The 20623-nt window shown below is 38.2% G+C and overlaps 7 protein-coding genes across 7 annotated transcripts; 5 read left to right on the forward strand and 2 right to left on the reverse strand. All coding sequences in view use genetic code 12, as the record gives it.

Moving 5' to 3' along the window:
* Positions 1 to 2482: 2482 nt before the first annotated feature.
* CORT_0C02440 (Utp15 small subunit (SSU) processome component) lies at positions 2483 to 3991 on the forward strand (the record flags this gene model as incomplete). Its single annotated transcript, XM_003868475.1, has 1 exon — positions 2483 to 3991. One exon carries the CDS (start codon positions 2483 to 2485, stop codon positions 3989 to 3991), a length of 1509 nt encoding a protein of 502 aa, XP_003868523.1.
* A 42-nt stretch (positions 3992 to 4033) lies between these two features.
* CORT_0C02450 (Yng1 protein) lies at positions 4034 to 4987 on the reverse strand (the record flags this gene model as incomplete). The annotated part of the gene is made up of 1 exon (XM_003868476.1): positions 4034 to 4987. One exon carries the CDS (start codon positions 4985 to 4987, stop codon positions 4034 to 4036), a length of 954 nt encoding a protein of 317 aa, XP_003868524.1.
* Positions 4988 to 5830: 843 nt separating this feature from the next.
* CORT_0C02460 (hypothetical protein) lies at positions 5831 to 6898 on the forward strand (the record flags this gene model as incomplete). The annotated part of the gene is made up of 1 exon (XM_003868477.1): positions 5831 to 6898. The coding sequence occupies one exon, from the start codon at positions 5831 to 5833 to the stop codon at positions 6896 to 6898; it is 1068 nt and encodes a 355-aa protein (XP_003868525.1).
* A 642-nt stretch (positions 6899 to 7540) lies between these two features.
* Positions 7541 to 8605, forward strand: CORT_0C02470 (hypothetical protein; the record flags this gene model as incomplete). Its single annotated transcript, XM_003868478.1, has 1 exon — positions 7541 to 8605. The coding sequence occupies one exon, from the start codon at positions 7541 to 7543 to the stop codon at positions 8603 to 8605; it is 1065 nt and encodes a 354-aa protein (XP_003868526.1).
* Positions 8606 to 8683: 78 nt separating this feature from the next.
* On the reverse strand, positions 8684 to 12229 carry CORT_0C02480 (Dss1 protein; the record flags this gene model as incomplete). Its single annotated transcript, XM_003868479.1, has 1 exon — positions 8684 to 12229. One exon carries the CDS (start codon positions 12227 to 12229, stop codon positions 8684 to 8686), a length of 3546 nt encoding a protein of 1181 aa, XP_003868527.1.
* A 143-nt stretch (positions 12230 to 12372) lies between these two features.
* CORT_0C02490 (Smc2 protein) lies at positions 12373 to 15888 on the forward strand (the record flags this gene model as incomplete). Its single annotated transcript, XM_003868480.1, has 1 exon — positions 12373 to 15888. The coding sequence occupies one exon, from the start codon at positions 12373 to 12375 to the stop codon at positions 15886 to 15888; it is 3516 nt and encodes a 1171-aa protein (XP_003868528.1).
* A 443-nt stretch (positions 15889 to 16331) lies between these two features.
* Positions 16332 to 17723, forward strand: CORT_0C02500 (Anp1 mannosyltransferase of Golgi; the record flags this gene model as incomplete). The annotated part of the gene is made up of 1 exon (XM_003868481.1): positions 16332 to 17723. One exon carries the CDS (start codon positions 16332 to 16334, stop codon positions 17721 to 17723), a length of 1392 nt encoding a protein of 463 aa, XP_003868529.1.
* Positions 17724 to 20623: the final 2900 nt, after the last annotated feature.

Raw genomic sequence — 20623 nt, forward strand, 5'->3', positions numbered from 1 at the left:
GTTTGTTCTGAGGGTGCCGTGTGTCAATTCAAACTGGTTACGAGTTCGAGGATGGTCTGTTTCTGTGGGTCCCTAATTTGAATAAGGTTCACTGGGCTGGTTTTCTTGATATGCTTTAACTCAGTCAAGTAAATGCTTGGTAATCAATTTATTGTCTTGAATCTGGATCCAAATCCGAAGAGAGCTTGAAGGACCTTCAGGATATGAATTCTTATTGAAACCAGGTCGTGGAAAAACAAAGGAAAATAAAAAGTTCTTTGACTTCTGTAGACTCGGTGAGGCGAATATGCTGTCCTGTTTAACGTTCTCGGCAAGCCAGGGAGGTTGATTAGCAACGGATCTCTCTAGTTGTCTGTCTGTCTGTCTTTGTGAATGAACTTGTAACCTTTTAAATAAAAAAGAATCTAGTATAAAAAGTCCACGGGGCTTTTCACCTGGGCAACCTAAGAATTGAGGGATAAGTTCCTTCTACGATAAATTATTTAGTTAGAGAACACATAATATATATATACATTCTTTTCAAGCTTCAAAGACGCAAATTTAAATCTGACTAAGCGGAATGGAATTTCAGTTTTATTCCCTATTGTTAAATTCAAACTAACGATACTTTGCTCTATATTGGGTTAAATCAAAGCTCAAAAAAATTTTGCATTTGTGTATACTTTTGCTAGTAAACTACTAAATAACGATATCTTGCAGCATGCACCAAATGCCTTTCTTGTCATGGTAACGATTGCCTCCTGCGTCAAGGGTGACAAAACCCACAATAATGCAGACATCACAACACATGTCTCCCTTGGGATCTTTAACCTCAATCACTAACGTTCCTTGTATGCCCCTCAATGTATCAAAAATATACGCTTGACTTCGTTTCCAACTGACTTTAGTAATAATGTTGGCATTCAAACTTTACACAAACGAGACGCTTTATTTGTTCCTTATTGGTTTGTTTTGCTGTTAAATCGTTGTGCTTTGATTAATATTACGTTCTATAAATAGTAAATGTACACACGCACAAAATCTTAACTGGGTGCTCAATTAAATTGGACTATGAATCGTGACAAAAGAGAGATAACAGCAAAAATACTAGTATGAACGACCCCCGGAGAGACTTGTAGCCATCTTATGTAGTGTTCTGTAGCACAATTGAAGGAAATCTTTGAAAGTAAAGGCTCTTTTCAAGAAAGTTTGCTCTCAAGATCACGTATTTCTTCCTTTGTGGTGAAATTTTTCAAAACTTTTTCATCATACGATCAATGGTGCTCCCAATTTTGTGTCGTATCAAACTCCCCGTGGCTAGCCGGTGATGAGCCTCCAATTTGAAAGACAATGCATACAACCGCCCTAGTTACTGCTTTCAACATTTGTGTAGTTTATAGAACAAGAATATATGTATGGTTTGCGAGTCCTTCTATGTTTGTGATATTTACTAGGTTCGTGTACTTACCAAACTATAATATTTGTGTAATTTTAGGAAAATATACACGCACAAAAATACTTGCTTTTTCGTACCTTAAACACTCCCTCCGTATTAGTAAGAGGTTATTAAGACCACATTGTTAGATTAGATTAAGCTTTGTTGTAAGTAGTCTGGTGATTATTTTCTAAATTCAAATTTGTTGGCCTCCACATGATGCTACAAGAACATGATGAAGCAAAACTTGTGTTCATGTTACATTAGTTTGATTATGAGAAGTACTGGTATTTTATTTATCGAGAGGAAAGTAAAACGAGAGAGAGGCTCATAACCTGCAGTATTTGCTTATGTTCAAAAGCAAATCAACGCAAGTGTGTGTGCCTGAAACTAAATACGCAGAGCTTTGCATATCAGTAAAGGCCCGTGCCAATTAACCGGATGTCTTCTTCTATCTTTTGTTGGGTTTAAGCTTTATGCAGCTGTTTGTTTTGTTTATATCTTAGCAAATTGCACTACTGCAATTGTTCTCGCGTGTTAGCAACAATCGAGCAATCACAATACCATTCATGTTGGCCCGAACACAATATCTTTTGCATTTCCCCAATTCAAAATGTCCAAGTTTTATGTATTATTTCATTGAAAGCAAGTCTCAAGCTCCTCATCAATAAGGAAATATTGATGCCCATGTAAGTATTGCTCATAGGACCGTTAGAGCAAAAATGTGTAGATTTTAGATTTCTCTGATTAACCGACGTGTCTCTCAATTCCGCATTTTTTTGTCCCAATTTGGTGCAAATTTTCACCGGCTATGTTGCCGACGAGTGTTCTTTGGTATTCGAGTTATTGAAATACACAAAATTGAAGAACCCTTATCAAGAATTCACCTTTTCGTAGCTATCCCAATGTGAACTGCATTTCATGGTGGAAGCTGCAAAATTCTTTTTGTGTTCTGTTTTCTTCAGATGATCACGTGAAGGTCTTCGCTTCTAAAGAAAAAAAATTGATCAGAGATCGTATTGACCTACATTATCAAACAACCTTCAGCAACCGTAAGTTAACCCCATCATGTCGTCGGCAAGACAAGGTATATCACAGGTACGAAATCCAACACTAGCATCCCAAACTACACCTGAACAAAGGTATTGGAGAAGTTATATTAGCCCACAATTAATTAAAGAGAACCACTCGATAAACCATGTTGAATTCAATCCCACATCACCATATGATTTTGCCGTTGCATCTTCCACTAGAATACAGATTTTTTCTTCAAAAACAAGGCTGATAATCAAAACATTTTCCAGGTTCAAAGATGTGGTTTATTCTTGTAATTTTCGATACGATGGGAAATTGCTCTGTGCATCAGATGCAAGTGGTCTTGTATCAATTTACGATAGTTATCAACCACGAAACTTACTAGTCAGTTTGAACCCATCACTGCATCCTACCCATGTCTCCAAGTTTCATCCAACTGTCGGGTCTAATTTAATAACCGGGTCTGATGATCGTATTTTACGAGTATGGGATATCTCACAAACGTCACAAGGTCCTATTCTTTCATTTGATGACCTGCATCATGGCGATTATATCAGAAGTGTGAACTTTCTTCCTGGGGATTCGAATTTGATTATTACTGGTTGTTATGATGGGATCGTACGATTGTTCGATACCAGGGATCCATCGGGAGCAGTTGCATCTTTCACTCAAGAAAACCCCGTAGAAGATGTACTTGCAATCAATCCTAGTACGATAGTCAGTGCTGGTGGCCCACATGCAAAGATTTGGGACTTGACAAGAAATTCTCAAATCCATCAATTGAATAACTTTACAAAATCAACCACATGCTTGTATGATACAAAGGAAAAGGGTTTATTAATTGGTTCATTGGATGGCCATGTCAAAGTATTTGACTATAATACAACAAATTGGGATGTGAAATTCGGATGGAAGTTTGGCAGTGGTGGAGTCTTAACATGTGGGGTATCACCATCAAACCATAAGCATTTTGTTGCTGGATTAACATCAGGTTTGATTTCCATACGTACCAAAACCACGGAGCCAAAGGTGAAACAAGGTGTCAAACAAGAGACAAGTAATGCTTATGCACGTATGATGAAAGGTAGAGATTACAAAGGAGAAGAAGAATATGAAATTGTCAACAATACTAGTGGTCCTCAAACTAAGAAGTTAAAACAGTTTGAGAAATATTTGAACAGTTTCAAATGGAGTGAAGCTTTAGACAGTGCTTTTGCTCCGGGTTTACCAAAAGAACACACAATCACCATTTTGAATGAATTGAAAACAAGAGGTAAAATGAGAATTGCATTATATGAACGAGACGAAATTTCATTATTACCTATGCTACAATGGTTTACCAAAAATATTGAAGATGTAAGGTCATTCAATCTTATAAGTGATTACATTGCGGTAATTTTGGAGATGTACGGGTCAATGATTGATAGAAGTGTTGTATTGGAAGAAAGCTTTAGTGCCCTTTTACGAAAAATTGAACAGGAAATCGGAAAATGTAAAGAAGCTAATGAGATTAGTGGTATGTTAGAACTATTAACAGTATAGATTCATCAGAAAAACTTGAATACAGCAACAACGAACTCTTTTTTACCACTTGCGTCTTCTCTTGCGTTTCTTCATCTCTTGCTGCCTTGCCTTCTCAGCTTCACCCACTTTTCTACAACCGTCTGAGCAGTACCACGGTATTTTACCAGTTGTATACTTTAAAGCGTCAACACGGTTCAACAACCCAACGCATTTATAATGGAACCATTCTCCATTGGGACACGATGTTTCATTATCACATGCAATCATATCGCCAAGAGATGGCTGCTGACAAAAACAGTACCGTTTATTATCCTCTTCCTCTTCCTCTTCCTCTTCAGCTTGGTCCATCTGTGGCAAAATCTCCTCTTTTCGTATACGTTTCTTCTCCTTCTTTGCAACAGTCGCATTAATTGGCTTTGACTTCAATTGAGTACTGCTCTTTTTCACCACATGCTTACCCTTTGGCTTAAAAACCTTATCCTGTTTCGGTATCCTCAATACCAACTTGATACCGGATTTAGCTGATGCTCTTTTTTGTTCCTTCTGGGAATGTTTTTGTTGCTCAACTGCCTCAACCTGTGAGACCAAGGGCTGGTCTTTATAATGTTGCCTCAACTGTTTACGAAGTTGCTCTTGTGACTCCTCAACATCCACTTTTATCACCTGCTTTTCTTTGATTGTTTGCAATTGATTGATCTCATCTTCTAGATGTAACTTGTGAATAATCATTTGATTATTTAGTGTTTTTCCTTCTTGTATCGTTTCATTAAATAAATGTCGTATACTTTGCTTTAATTCATATATCCGAACAATCTCCTCCTGCGGTAAGCTCTCCGTTGCTTGATATTTCTGTAGCAGATTGTTCAACTCTTGTTTGAGTTTGTCAATTTTAATATTGCATGATTGAATCAACCAAAGTGACCGTACTACATCGCACGGAAGATGATCTATGGTAGACAAGAATGAATTTTGAAGCTGATGAGACGCATATATTTCGACTTCCTCTTGATCCATGGTATTAGAGGTGAAGACGTTTCTGTAATCCGGGTAAACTATTGTGTTGTTTTGATTTCGCAAAAGTCGTTCACAATGATCAAAATCGAAATTTGCGCTTCATTTGAAGCTTAGTACCGGAATCGGAGTGCTAACAAAAGGCAATACAGGTCAAAGTGAGCAAATCTACTCAATACCTCTAGGGTGTTATGCTTCTACTAGGCAAGACTATGCAGATCCAGACTAGTATTTGATTCTTTGTAGGTCTTTTCAAAAGGATGAAAGGGGCTGTTTTCGTTTTAGGTATGCACACCTAAACCCGGAGACAGAAACTATAGGATCATCTCATATGATGAAGTCTTGTAGATACGTGCTTTGAAACAGTGTCGGCCATTGCTTCGTTGTCGAAGTTTGAAGGCTGATGCTTGCTCGAATCACCAGTTATCTGATGTCTAGCAAAATACCAAATTATCCATCCTTCAACTTCAAAGGTGCTGGAATTAATACGCTCCCCAAAACAATCCACTCAGCCTAAAACTAGTACGGTGGCCACATCGCAGATATCGATCCTAAATAGTACACATTTCACAGCCAAGGACTTTTTTATAGGGCTATCCTTTAATGGCTCACAAAATACAAAGCCAAGAAATTACAAAATTCTACACAACCAATATAATTTTTGAACTGCCAACTAGTACGGTATAATAATGCATCCGCATGGGGTAATTGCTTAACGTCTCAAGAAATGTACTTAAGAAACATCAAAGCATTCACTTTTTTTTGCAGTGGTTTGGCTTGAACACCTTCGACTGGTCCTACTACAAACGGCACTAACCTTATGCTATTCACTCGGTAACTAATTCCATGGATATTATATATATAAGGCAAAACACTGAAGGCACTGAAGACACTTGTCTCAGTACCAACTCATACAATGGGAAATACTGGGCTGCCAGAGTTTCATCAGTTCCCGTGTTGTTTGTGGTTTCAGCGTTAGGGTCATTTACTCCATTGTTAGCTGCATATTCAACAAAGTTTAGAGTACCGGGGTGGATATTTGATGCTATAAAGTATTTCGGGAGTGGAGTGATTATAGCGACCGGTTTTATCCATTTGATGGCTGAAGCTGCTGCAAATCTTAGCAACGAATGCTTGGGCCCTCCGTTTACGGAGTACCCGTTTGCGGAAGGCATCGCATTGATCGGAGTGTTTTTTATATTCATCTTTGACGTAATAGCCCACCAACGCTTATCAGTCAAAGCAAAGGCATACTTGGAGGCGGAAAAGAATGGCAATTCACCGACCGGATTTGAATCAGTTGGTCGATTACAAAATGTGTATGTGGAGGAGATGGAACAAGAGTCAAACTTATCCAAGCGCACAGATGATTCAACAGAGATCACAGAGGTTGGTAAACGAGACTTATCAAAGCTTGAGAGCATATACCAAAAGATTTTGAACTGTGTTGTGCTAGAGTGTGGTATTGTCCTACATTCTGTTTTTGTAGGGTTGTCATTAACTATAGCTGGCGATGATTTTGTAACTCTTTACATTGCTATTTCTTTTCATCAGTTTTTTGAAGGCTTGGGTCTTGGCACTAGGTTTGCAACCACTCAATGGCCAAAAGGAAAAAGGTATGTCCCATGGCTCATGTCGCTCGCCTACAGCTTAACCACCCCTTTTGCATCTGGTATAGGGTTGATAGTACGTGGAAGTTACCCAGCAGGATCAAGAACAGCCTTGATTACTACCGGAATTTTTGATGCAGCTTGTGCAGGGATCTTGATTTACAATAGCATTGCTGAATTGATGGCATTTGATTTCATGTATTCAGGAGACTTTAAAAACAAGTCTATTAAAAAGTTATTGGTTGCGTTTACCTATTTAACTTTAGGAGCGTTTGTAATGGCGCTTATTGGGAAATGGGCATAACTTTAGGTTGGATTTTTATGTATTTATAGAGATCTTTTGACTGAGCTTATTTTGATTATTTTTGCATACGGTGTTAGAAGTCTCTTTTAACATGAGTCTTCAGGCAGCCAAGCGAACTATACTCTCAACACGAGCAAGCTCAATTACAACTGCAAGGTAAAAAAATAAAAAGAAACTTGGTCATTTTGCAGTAAAATCAGTCGAAATTTTCGAATCTTCTCACTTGCGATTTTTGTGGTAACAAGGAAACAACCCAATACTACTCGATCAACTCTTGCATCACCCTACATAAAAGAGTGACATACGATCAAATGTTGTCGGAGCATAATACATCACGAATCAAATCTTACGCGAGGTGGTGCTCCTAATAACTATTTCGGAAAAGAGAAAAAGAAAAGGGAAAACATGTGAGATAAACTACCCATTCTTTAATACCGTTATTGTTTCTCAACCGTATCTTTTACATCAACAATGTTGAACAATTGCCTCATATTCATTATGCCGGCTTTCTTTTCTTGTTGATTTCTTTTACTCAACTTGCGAGGAATCTAGTCGTGCTATAAAGTCTCTCAAATGTCCATCACCAAACTTATCCCCTAATGAACCACTTGAAAAGAACTATATGGTTAACAAATATCGAACATGATTGACTTTGTTTCAAAACAAACTACCTATGATACTTGTCTCGAAGGTAATTTCTACAATGGAAAACATTTCGCAGCCAGAGTCTCAGCCGTTCCGGTGTTGTTTGTACTTTCAGTTGTGGGTTCATTTTCCCCATTACTTGCAGCTTACTCAAAGAAATTCATGGTACCGGAATGGATATTCAATGGAATAAGATACTTTGGAAGTGGGGTGATTATTGCTACAGGCTTTATTCACTTGATGGCAGAAGCCGCCGCCGCTTTAAGCAACACATGTTTAGGTCCCCCTTTCACCGATTATCCTTTTGCTGAAGGTATAGCTTTAATTGCGGTGTTTTTCATCTTCTTTTTTGATATTGTTGCTCATTATAAATTATCCAATAAAGCCAAAGCACGAATTGACAACGAGAAACATTGTGCTTTTCCAATTGGATTTGAATCAGTTACGGGAGAGCCATCAACTAATATTTGTCGAGCATGTGAGCCAATCGAGGAGGAACAAGAATCGGATGCATCTAGAAAATCGTCCGACATAGAAATCAATGAGCGTAATCTTTCCAAACTTGAAAGCTTGTACCAGCAAATATTGAATTGTGTTGTATTAGAGTGTGGTATTGTTTTGCATTCAATTTTTGTCGGGTTGTCATTAGCTATTGCCGGAGATGAATTTGTGACGTTATACATAGCCATTGGTTTTCACCAACTTTTTGAAGGCTTGGGTCTTGGCACTAGATTCGCAACCACTCAATGGCCAAAAGGAAAAAGATATGTCCCATGGCTCATGTCGCTCGCCTACAGCTTAACCACCCCTTTTGCTTGTGGAATAGGTTTGATTGTTCGTGAAACGTACCCAGCAGGATCAAGGACTTCATTGATTACTACAGGTACATTTGATGCCACATGTGCTGGAATATTGATCTACAATAGCATTGCTGAGTTAATGGCATTTGACTTTATGTACTCTGGTGACTTTAAAGATAAGCCAGTTAAAAATTTGTTGTTTGCTTATTTTTACTTGAGCTTGGGTGCTTTTGCGATGGCATTCATAGGAAAGTGGGCATGAGTTTAGATGGATAGATCTTCATAAAATTCTCTATGGTTACATTAAGATTATATACAGTCTCTATTTACAATAATGTAATCATCTATATTCAAACACTAATTGATTCTCTATCACATCAATCTTTTTCAAATGTAGCTTTGAGTTATTGAGTAGCCCCCCTACTACTAAATCCCCGGAGGCAACGTCCTCCAACAAGTCCTGACTAACCTCAACGTGGGCATTGACACTGGAGAATGTCTCCAAGTTAGCTGCAACCGTCATTCCCTTTTTAGGGTTGGATCGAAGTGACAACTTCAACCCCAACTTTTCTGCCAAGTTTCCATTGTTTTGCTCATTAAAGATTTTAAGGAATAGCAATTGCCAAAAGGTCACAGATTGTCTCTGTAACCCTCTCACGATATCATTCCTAGCATTCAATCGCGAAACGATTCCTCCTATACTCTCATCAGAAATTGTTGTTCTTCCGAGGAAATAATCCTGAAATTGCCATTGGTTCACCATATCAATAAACCTTCGTAAAGGAGAAGATATGTTTGTGTACATATTCAACCCCATCATAAAATGCTTGTCAGGTTTGTCCGAGATCACTCCTCTTGTCAAGAATGCATATAGATTTATCAATTTCTCCTGATCAATATCAATTCCTCCGTTCTGTACAAGCTCCTTGTACTCTTGGGATAATTCTGTATTGAACTTTGGATCTAATGTACGATACAAAATCTTGATGCCTTTGTCAGTAGCAAACTTGGCGGTTAAGTGATTGGCAATAATCATATTCTCTGTCACTAGCTGGATTGATATATTTTTTGTACTTTCGGGTGAGGTCTCAATGACCTGGTCACTGTTAGGTAGACGAAGTTTGTAGCTGCCTTCGTCAATGATCTTTGATGAGATAAAGTTTTTGTTCGGCCCCACGGTCAATTTCTTGTTCTGACCACTTGTATATGCACTGTTTGATTCTCTAATCCCCCATAGTATTGAAGAAATGTATTGCAATTTTATCAAATTATCAAAATCCGCATCTCCAGAAACTGATTTTTCACGATAATTGTCAACTTTAAGCCCATCTTGAAGCAATTTATTCACTGCTTCATATGTGAAGCCTTGACGAAATCTCTTGACAAGTGCAAATTTCACGTCGCTGCTGTCGTAGATATCTTGCTTGATTTTACCGAGAAACATGTTGTCGGGAGTGTAAAGACTGTTTTTCAACTTTTCACCAATGTAACCATCAATGTCCTTCTTACTCAATCTATATTGCACAACAAAAGTTCTCGTCTCCACTGAATCGCTTCCTAATCCAGCAAGCTTAGATACGATTTGAGGCAACATAGGGAATACGGCCTCGGGAAGGTACGTGGTTGAAGACTTTCCATAGGCAATACTGCTTACAATGGAATCCGGTCTGATGTAGGAGCTTGGCTCCGCTATGTGAATCGAAATCACATACTTGTCATTCTCCTCGTATATGGATATCCCATCGTCAATCTCGTGGGCTGTTGGATCGTCAATACAATATATGGGCACTTCCTTCATATCGATTCTCTTATCCCCAAGAGGGTCTTCTTGATACAAATTTCTCGCCAAGGTTCTCTGTGCAATATCATCTTTCTCCGGGAGCTCGTATACCTTATCAAAATACTTGAAGTATGACTCTTGCAAGTCTGCTTTTACAGAAGTTTCTTCCCCAGGTAAGTTGTTTTCTGCTGACCATTTGAAAGGATTGACATTGACATCCTCATTCAACCTTGTCAACAAATCGTACGCCTTTCCGAATGAATACTCATATTTATACATGTCATCAGGGGTTGTCTGGCCTGCATTTGCAAGTAATTTATCAATCCTCCTCAATAAGGATATAATTGTTGTCGATACCATAGGATCATTTTCAAACTTTCCGTTGACGTACTCCTTCAACATGCTCACTACAGCATTGTATAAAGGCAAATGCTCCCTATTCGATTTACCAATTAGCTTATCTGCACAATATTTTGCTACTTGTTCTAGACCCTTCCGTCTCAAATCTTTAACAACCTGATCCTCATGGGAAATTTGCGCCAACGGCCATATGATAACCTTAGTTGGCGAGAATGATGCTTTGTCTCGCTGAATTGTCCATAACCGACTTTGCTTTTTCAATGCAAAAAGAACAGACAAATAATCTGCAGCTGGAAAGCTTGTTGAGTCATAGTCCACCAGTTGATGAGGGAGAATGCCCAAACAAGCTTTACCCGAGGAAAAACTTGGCTCCAGTTTGGCATTTAATTTAGCCAATATTTCGAATATTGAAATTGATCGAGGTGCATTTATCTCGCCAGTCTCATCATTTTGCAAAATCCTATGCAATTCTTCTAATTTCCTGTTTGTATCATGAACTTGTCGAAACGCAGCGTTCGATATCTCTGTTAACGCGTTGTGGTACAATGCTCGTGCCGCGTTCGGTATAATATATGTCTGAACATCTGAATTGGTCAATAGCTGTGATGAGGCTTGAGATATAACGAGATCATTTGAATCATATTCGGACACTTCGCCTTCCATTTCAGTAGTGGTTTCACTTTCAGACTCATTTTGTAACTCGAATGGTAACGATTTAGTAGATCGGGTGAAGTTTGAATCAGGTATTCCTACTGGAGGATAGTCCAAATACTTTTGTTCTTTATTAACAAAGTTCTGAATAGTTTCCATATACCTTTCAGGTATGGCCAGTGGTATCCGATAGCTTATATTCGAAAAGCTGGAAAACACAATCTCACCTTTATCAGAAAGAAACGTGGCAACTCGTGAATCAAATGATTTAGGGGTATCGGCCACAATGTACAACCGTAGACTTTCCGTACCAAATGTGACCAAATCTCCCACCCTCACAGGATCGTTCATAACCCTTCCGCTGATCTTGGCCCTCTTGGGTAATTGCTTGAAAAAGCTTTTAAGCTCATTATAATTACCAGTTTCTTTTTCCCAAACCTTTGATGGGTCTCTATATTGGAGTTTTTTTGAGATCTCCGACTTGTTTTTGATACCGGCAAGAATATCTTTATTTGGTCTATCTAAATTAAAATTGGGTTGTTCAATATCAAAGTGCTTCTTTTTCGTCTTGATTATACCAATAAGCTTTGTAAGATCAACTGCGTTCTCTGTAGAGGTGTTTGATTCTACCGACAACCGTTCTATCTTTGGTTCATGATCCTGTTTTGGGCTTTCAACTTCCAGTCTATTTACATGTGCAAGTTCCTGTCCACTTTTTATGAAAGATTTTAAGGCACTGAAATCAATCTTTTTAGGAGATGCTGTGTTGCGAACTTCATAATTGGGAATTGTTAACTCGTCATTATTGTCTTTAAGAAGACTAGGAGGAGGTTTACTCCATCCCAGTGACGAAGCGGTTTTTTTTTCAATCTTTTGAAACTTGTTCTCTACAGGGGACCTAGCGGAGTTATCCCATCGCGAGGTCCTCCTGTTCAGTGCCAGGTTCTTTGTATGGCAATGTTCCCCATCTTTCTCTTTATTTGATTTATTGTACTCCACATAGTGCCGCCTCAAACACACACATGAATGTAAACCTCGTCTTCGGCTTACGCTTTTATGCAACACACTTGTTGCAGCATTATTGTGACCGAACATCGACGTTGTATTTGTGAGTTGAGCTGCTCGTTCCCTCCAATTTTCAGATGAGATGGAAACGCGGATGAATTTTGCGACACGAAACAAATGTAAACAAAGATTCTATAGATCATACCTCAATACACACCACAGCCAACAACACTATGAAAGTCGAGGAGCTTATTATCGATGGATTCAAGTCGTATGCGACACGTACTGTGATATCAGGCTGGGATGCGCTGTTCAATGCGATCACTGGGTTGAACGGTTCGGGGAAATCAAACATTCTCGACGCTATTTGTTTCGTACTTGGAATATCATCAATGCAAACAGTTCGTGCATCCAACTTGCAAGATTTGATTTATAAGAGGGGGCAAGCAGGTGTTACAAAAGCAAGTGTTACAATTGTGTTCAACAACTCTGAGATATCTAAATCCCCCATTGGATTTGAGACCTGTGCTACTATTAGTGTTACAAGACAGATCATTTTAGGAGGAACGTCAAAATACTTAATAAATGGACATAAAGCACAGCAACAAACAGTTCTAAGTCTCTTTCAGTCCGTACAGTTAAATATAAACAACCCCAATTTTCTAATCATGCAAGGTAAAATTACAAAAGTGTTAAACATGAGGCCAAACGAAATATTGTCGTTGATTGAAGAAGCAGCCGGTACTAGAACTTTTGAGGAGAAAAAGGGCAAGGCAAAGAAAGTGATGGCAAAGAAGGATTCCAAACTTAAAGAGATTAAAACTTTGTTGACAGAGGAGATTGAACCCAAGTTTGAGAAGTTCAGGAATGACAAGCGCGTTTACATTGAATTTAAAAACACAGAAACTGCTTTGGAGAAGCACAGGCGTGTTGTGACAGCATTCGAGTACTCGAAACTTACTCATTTATTTACAAACAACTCTGAGTTTACAGCGCAGCGCGAGAATAAGATTGCGGAATTACACTTGGAGATGGATAAATTGACTCACGAAATAAATAATTTAAGCGACGATTTAAAACAGGTGCGAGAAGCAAGAGAGGCAAATATGAAGAAGGATGGTAAAATCAATGAGTTGGAGTATCAAGAATCAAAGATGACAAATGATATTGAAAGATTAAGGACTAAAAGAGGGTTGACTGCTGAGGAACTTGCCAATGAAGCCGAAAAGTTGGAACTGTTGAAGCAGAAACAGCAGGAATTACAGAAACTTTTGAAAGATGGTGAATTGTCTTTTAAGGAGCATGGGCAAAAGCACGAGGCATCGAAAAACGAGCTTACATCGTTAAAGGAGCAATTCGAAAGAAAAAAAGAGTTATTAGCGGGGTTGAGCACTGGATTATCATCTAAAGGTGGTGTTTCAACCGGTTATACTTCTCAGCTTAGCAACGTCAAAAACAAGCACAGTTCCTCCTTGAATCAGATTGAGCAAAATAAATTGAAGATCCAACATCTTTCTCAGGGCTTGAAAACAGACGAACCAAAGCTAGCTAAAGCAAAGGAGGAGTTTGACCGATTTATGGTGAATATCAAAAATCTTGAAGGCGATATTGAAGCCAAAGAGGCAGAATTAAGTAAAGCCATGGGTTCAACAACATTAAATATAGACCAGATACGTGAAAGAGAATCTGAACTCAAAGCTCAGCAGGATAAACTATTGAGACAACTAAATTACATGAAACAGAACCTACGCGGTCTAGATTTCTACTATGAGCGACCACACCCAAATTTTGATGACCGGTTAGTTCAAGGTGTTGTTGCCCAGTTGTTTGATTTGCCGGAATCTTCATATGATAAAGCTATTGCTTTGCAAACATGTGCTGGTGGAAGGTTATATAATGTGGTGGTGCAAACCAGTGAGGTTGCATCACAATTATTAGAGCACGGTCGCTTGAGGAAAAGGGTCACCATGATTCCTTTGGATAAGATTAATCCAAATGTGTTGGGTGCAGCAATCGTTGAAAGGGCTCAGCAAATTGCTCCAGGCAAAGTGGAATTGGCATTGAATTTGATTGTCTATGACCAAGACATACACAAAGCTATGCAGTATGTATTTGGTACGACATTTATTTGTGCAGATCCTGACGCGGCAAAAAAGGTTACTTTTGACCCCCAAGTAAGGACTAGATCAATTACGATTGAAGGTGACACTTATGATCCAGAAGGAAACATATCTGGTGGCTCACGTCGAAACAATACCGCCCTATTGCTTGCGTTGAAGGATTACAACAAAGTACTTAAGCAGTTGAATGTCGTTGATGATGAGTTGTATCAAATAAAGGAGGAGGTTGACAATTGGGAGAGGGGTATGAAGGCTACAAGTGGTATGCGAAAGAATATTGAGATGAAAAGGTATGAGTTGTCTTTGCTTCAAAGAAAGCTTGAAAATAACCAGGCATCATCCTTTTTAAAGTCGAATGAAGAGAGACAACAAGAGATTGAAACATTAAGCAATGAAATAAACCAGCTAGAGAATGATTGTAAACAACTTGAAAAGGAGATTAAGCAGATTGAAAAAGATATGAGGGAATTCAATAGTGATAAAGGTGGTAAAATTGCGGCATTGAAGCAGGAAATAGAGGAACTGAAACTAATATTGGAGAATAAGCAGAAGGATATGGCCCTAGAGACTGAAAACTTCCAAGTTTTACAATGGGAGACTGAGCAGCAACAGTCTGAGTTGAAAGACGTTCAAACTCAAGTATCTAGCACAGTGAAGAGCATGAACGAACTCAAGGCAAAAGATCAAGAGGATGAACAAGAGCAAGTGAAGTTGGAACGAGAGTTGGCAATTGTTAAGGCCCAAATTGAAGAGGAAAAAACTAGCTTGGCAGGACTCGATGAGGAGCTCAATGAGTTGACAAAAATAATGGCTGCCAAATCCAAAAGATCTGAAAACATAAAAGTAAAGATCAAAAGTATCAATTTCGAGTTGGAAAAATCACGTAATGCAACAACCGATTTGCGTAAAAGGCTAGACCAGATTATGAGTGACCACGAGTGGGTGCTAGATATGCGCGCGGTTGACCATGAAGTGTCGGAACATAGAAACTTGAATTTTGATGAAGCAAAGGAGCAATTGGCTCAATTGGAAGATAAATTTCAATCCATGAGACGTAAAGTGAATGTCAATGTGATTAGTATGATTGAAGAGAACGAGAAGAGAGAGGCATCATTAAAATTAAAGATCAAGACTATTGAAAAAGATAAGACAAAGATTGAATCCACAATTGAGAAATTGAATGGTGAGATTAGAAAAGCGTTGAATGGGACTTATCATAAAGTGTCTGAAGATTTCGGTCAAATTTTTGCTGATTTGTTGCCAGGATCATTTGCCAAGTTGGTTCCAGTGAATATGATGGATGTTACTGAAGGTCTCGAGGTTAAAGTCAAGCTTGGACCAGTGTGGAAAAACAGTTTATTGGAATTATCCGGTGGTCAGAGATCCCTTATTGCATTATCCTTAATCATGGCTTTACTACAGTTCAACCCAGCCCCAATGTACATATTGGATGAAGTGGATGCTGCATTGGATCTTTCACACACCCAAAATATTGGTCATTTGATCAAAACCAGATTCAAAGGATCTCAATTTATTGTTGTTTCTTTGAAGGAGGGAATGTTTACCAACGCCAACCGTGTGTTCAGAACCAGGTTCCAAGACGGTACTTCTGTTGTGTCTATCATGTAAATATAGTATAGTTCAGAGTTGTGTAGATCTTTCTACAAAATTGACAGGCTGCATGATGTTACAGTTTAACCGTTATTGTGTCAAAATGTTACAAACAATGAAAGGGAAATTTGTGAAAAGCACTTGGTAGTCTCTGCATCAACGAGGAAAAAAAATTTTGTTCTGTTGACGTATATTGTGTTTATTAAATCATTCATTCCCAATCAAAACATCAAAGCTAGGAAGGTCGTTGAAGCGTTTCATTGAGGGCAACAAACTTGAGCTTATTATCGCCATTAAGTTGACAAAGCATCACTACTGGATAGTACTAGAATTTTCACACAACACGGTATTACTGGATCACATAGACGGTAAATCAGCACTTTTCCTCTCATCGATTTGGCGACATCTATTCAAACTAACAGCACTTCGCATTATTCATTCGTTAGATTATAATCACAGCCATGCCCCCATCAAGAGCGTCCACACCTCAGTCAATGCAGGTGACACCCTATGACTATCATGACGATTCGAAACTGAAACTACAAAAGTCCGATAACATACTACTTTGTCTAACGAGACAAGGTCGAAACATATTCATATCAATAGTGGCATTTATATTACTATGTCTACTCATAACGAGCAACGTCTTGAAGTCATCACACTATACTCCCAAGTTGAATGGGCTAGATAATGTTTCATTCTTTGATTTGGCAAATTATGCTGGGTCGCCCAATGGATGGCAGTATGATGAAAGAGTATTGTTTTGCGTTCCTTTGAGAGATGCTGCTGCTCATTTACCAATGTTTTTCAACCATATGAAGAAGTTGACGTACCCGCATAATCTTATAGATTTAGCATTTTTAGTCAGTGACTCCAAAGATGATACCATGGGGGAATTGATGAGACACTTGAATGAGATTCAGCTGGACCTTAACACCGAAATGCATTTTGGTGAGATTGAAATATTTGAAAAGGATTTCGGGCAAATTATTGGCCAGAGTTTTAGTGATAGACATGGTTTCGCAGCTCAAGGTCCAAGAAGAAAATTGATGGCGCGTGCAAGAAATTGGTTATGGTCAGTGGCTTTAAAACCACATCACTCTTATGTATATTGGAGAGATGCTGATGTGGAGACTGTACCGCCTACGATTTTGGAAGATTTGATGCATCATGATAAAGACGTAATTGTACCTAATGTATGGCGTCCATTACCTGACTGGCTAGGAAATCAACAGCCCTATGATTTGAACTCATGGCAGGAGAGTGACGGTGGCTTACAATTGGCGGAAACTCTAGATGAGGATGCTTGTATAGTGGAAGGTTATGTTGAATATCAAACGTGGAGACCTCACTTGGCATATTTGCGTGATCCATATGGAGACCCGGAAGTAGAAATGGACTTGGATGGAATTGGAGGTGTGTCCATCTTGACCAAAGCTAAGGTTTTTCGTACTGGTTCTCATTTCCCTGCTTTTTCATTTGAGAAGCATGCAGAAACAGAGGCGTTTGGTAAATTGAGTAAACGAATGGGATATACAGTGGTTGGATTACCACATTATGTCATTTGGCATATATACGAGCCAAGTAGTGATGACTTAAAACACATGGAGTGGATGGCATTGGAAGAAGTACGTCAACAAGAAGAAGCCAAGATTAAAAAAGTATACGACAAAGTTTGGGACAAAGCATTTGAAGATGTTCAAAATGATTGGAGCAAAGAAAGGGCCAAATTTTTGAAGAATACTGATATGTCAAGGTATCGTAAGATCCAAGTTGATTGGTCGGGTTCTGATGATTTTGACCTTGATGTCAAATTGAAGAATGATAAGAAATTGGCTGATTTCAATCCGTAAGTGCAGAGGAAATGTGTTTAGATAAATGTAATAGATGTAATGAATCACGCAAAATAGTGAAACAATTGGATATAAGTTGTGTTCAAAAAGTAGACAGAGTCAGTGGTTAACAATGCAAACAGTTTTCTTCGTTGTTGATGCAGTATGGGAACAATAGTTGTACCTAGGGCGAGGATTGGCACTAGGATGTATTTACCTTTCGGAACCTAAGGTAACCTCGGGTTTGCGCTCTTTTCTCAGTTTTGAATCCAGACTTCTCAAGTTACGACCAAATACACACACTTACGAATTTTGACTTTCCGGGAGAACAGAGTCGTAAATCTTGGTTCCGTTTTTTTGGATTTATAGGTTACAAACACACGCGGTATACTCATTGATTGCTAATTGGTGTTACCGTATGTAAAATAGTTACACAAAATCCGAGAAAAAAGAACATAATCTGTGTATAATAATAAGTCTAGTATATTTTTATTGTCCTAAGGATGAAGTAAGGAACAGCTGAATAAGATTGTACGCTCTTTTTTGTCTAATGTGGTCTTGTATGGTGCTATAGATTATGTTCGTTTGTTGTCGGCGTAACCTCCTCCTTTTAAACTACTTATGCAGAGTGTCAAATCCTTGCGATATAAATTTCGAGATGTCGAGTACGAAGCTTTATTTTCCGATTTCATTTTTAAAAAGCTCGCTATAATAGGGGTATGTAGGTCTTGAACTTTTTGTTTCATTTGATCAAATAGAAGTACAATTATCCGTTCCAACAATTTTTATTGTTTACAGTCTTTCATTTGTTTGTTTTATTTTACTAAAATAAAACAAACGTTTCTTAAAAACAATAGACATACGATCAATAAATTGCGAAGTAAAAAAAGATCATCGATGTGTTGTATACATTCTCTTATCTGCTCTATCGAATATTTTGAACGCCCAGGAAAATTTCTTTACATTGTAATGCTCTAAAAACGGGGGCAAAATCTCACATCATGCAGAGACTCTTCTTTGGTGTGGAAACAATAGAAAATTGAAAATCCGCAAATGACGCGCAGCCTGAAAGGAGTGCGATAGCCATCATGGACCAGAGCAATTTATAGGTGTATAAGGACACTTACTTCTCTGAAGTTTTACTATACGAGAACAAAGAACTTTCGGCCCTATTACCACGTTGTCTACTTAGCAGAATTACGAAGCTAGAACAATTATCTGTTCTTCACCGATCTATCTTAATTTATTGTTCACCCCTTTTACTTTTGTTTCTGCTTTGCACAATTATCAGTCCCCCATTGTCTTTGATAAAAGCCACAGAAATTAATAAAAGTGGCTTTTTCTATTGTAATTACATTATATTACATACGGTTCCAGATCCGTCAAAAATTACTCCGAAAACTAATAATTATAAACAAACATTAACGCCGAGTTATATTGATACTGCGCTAACTAAGCCACTCATTCGGATGAGCCCTCTCCCAAATAGTTTTCATCACGTTCTATTCTCCTTACATCATGTCTAGTTGATGAATTTCATTTCACCGGACTTGTCACAAAAAGCTTTACGGTTATGAAACCTCACATGAGGGTGAGCAAAAAACGGAATTGGTTGAATATAACCTAAATTCACAGTTGAAACTTTATCCCATAGTGCATCAACAAAAAAGTGGGGGATGCTGTAGAAACTAAGAAGCTTAAGAACAAGTTTGGATAGCATGATTCCGTATGCATAAATATCTAGTAAACGTATATTACGATGTAATTGATGACATGAGATGCATTGGAACATTCTTTGTGTTTTAAAGTTGGTGAACTTAATTCTAAATTTAATTTAATGTACCATTTGAATTTCTCCTTCAATGGACGTGTCTACCGCAAAACCAAAGTTCGTGTTTCGTATTTCATTTCAGATTCTTTGCTCAGAGAAGATGTATTTGAGGTACCAACTGTGATGATATGGTTCTGTTCGTCGATTGTCAGCATGAACACAACTAGTTGTAGATTGGATGTTGCCCGCCTCTACGATGTGTTTTACATCAAAGCCTTTGAAAATTTGTTGTGCTGGCTGTGTTGTCCGAAAAGAGCCACAAAGAAATTTTTAGTTAAACTTAAATTTTAGTACACATCTCTTCTCAATTATAGTTATTTAGAGTCAATCAAACTGAATGGTCCATTGCGCATTGAGCCACTTGGCTATAAAAGCAACCTAACCAAATTAGTCAAAATTATCAACTAATACGGATAAATGAAAACAAATCGGAGATCTTTTAATCACAGAAACTGTAAAAGCCTTCTCAGCCAAGACTAATGTAAGCCCTCTTTTACTGCAGTCATAGAGATTCTTGCTAAACAATAAAGTCATCCCCCTCGAATTCGTAATTAGCTCTTCTATTAAGTAAGAAACTCTTCCAGCGCACCGCAAACGATGTAAGCACCAGAAGTATAATTTGTTAAACTTCTGCAAAATCACCCTATCGTAGAACTGTTCCAATCCCGGAATTGAAAACTTGATCCATTGTTTAACCTGCCTGCCATAAGCCTACCCAATAGATTAATTGATCTATTGTTGTAAATGTGTGCATTGTATTAGAGAAACGTGCTTTCATTTCCAAGACAGCAATATAAGAGAACAATCTAAGGTCATAACTACAACATTGATATGAAAATAATAGAGCCATTGTTCAATACAAGTTAAAAGTCGTTGCACAAAGTTCCGTACTGCATACAAATTCTGTTAAAAGGTTATGAGTGGTGCCATAATAAAGGATTACACAAAACATCGTCAATTGCAAAAACCAACTTTCTATTGTAAGTGTTTCTATGTAACACAGTGCTGCTTCAACAAAGCTTAGTAATAGAACAATAACACCATAGCGGCAGCCATATTCGATTTTACTTTTTAGACCTCGACTTTGTAC

Source organism: Candida orthopsilosis (assembly GCF_000315875.1).
Source record: "Candida orthopsilosis Co 90-125, chromosome 3 draft sequence".
Classification (NCBI taxonomy): domain Eukaryota; kingdom Fungi; phylum Ascomycota; class Pichiomycetes; order Serinales; family Debaryomycetaceae; genus Lodderomyces; species Lodderomyces orthopsilosis.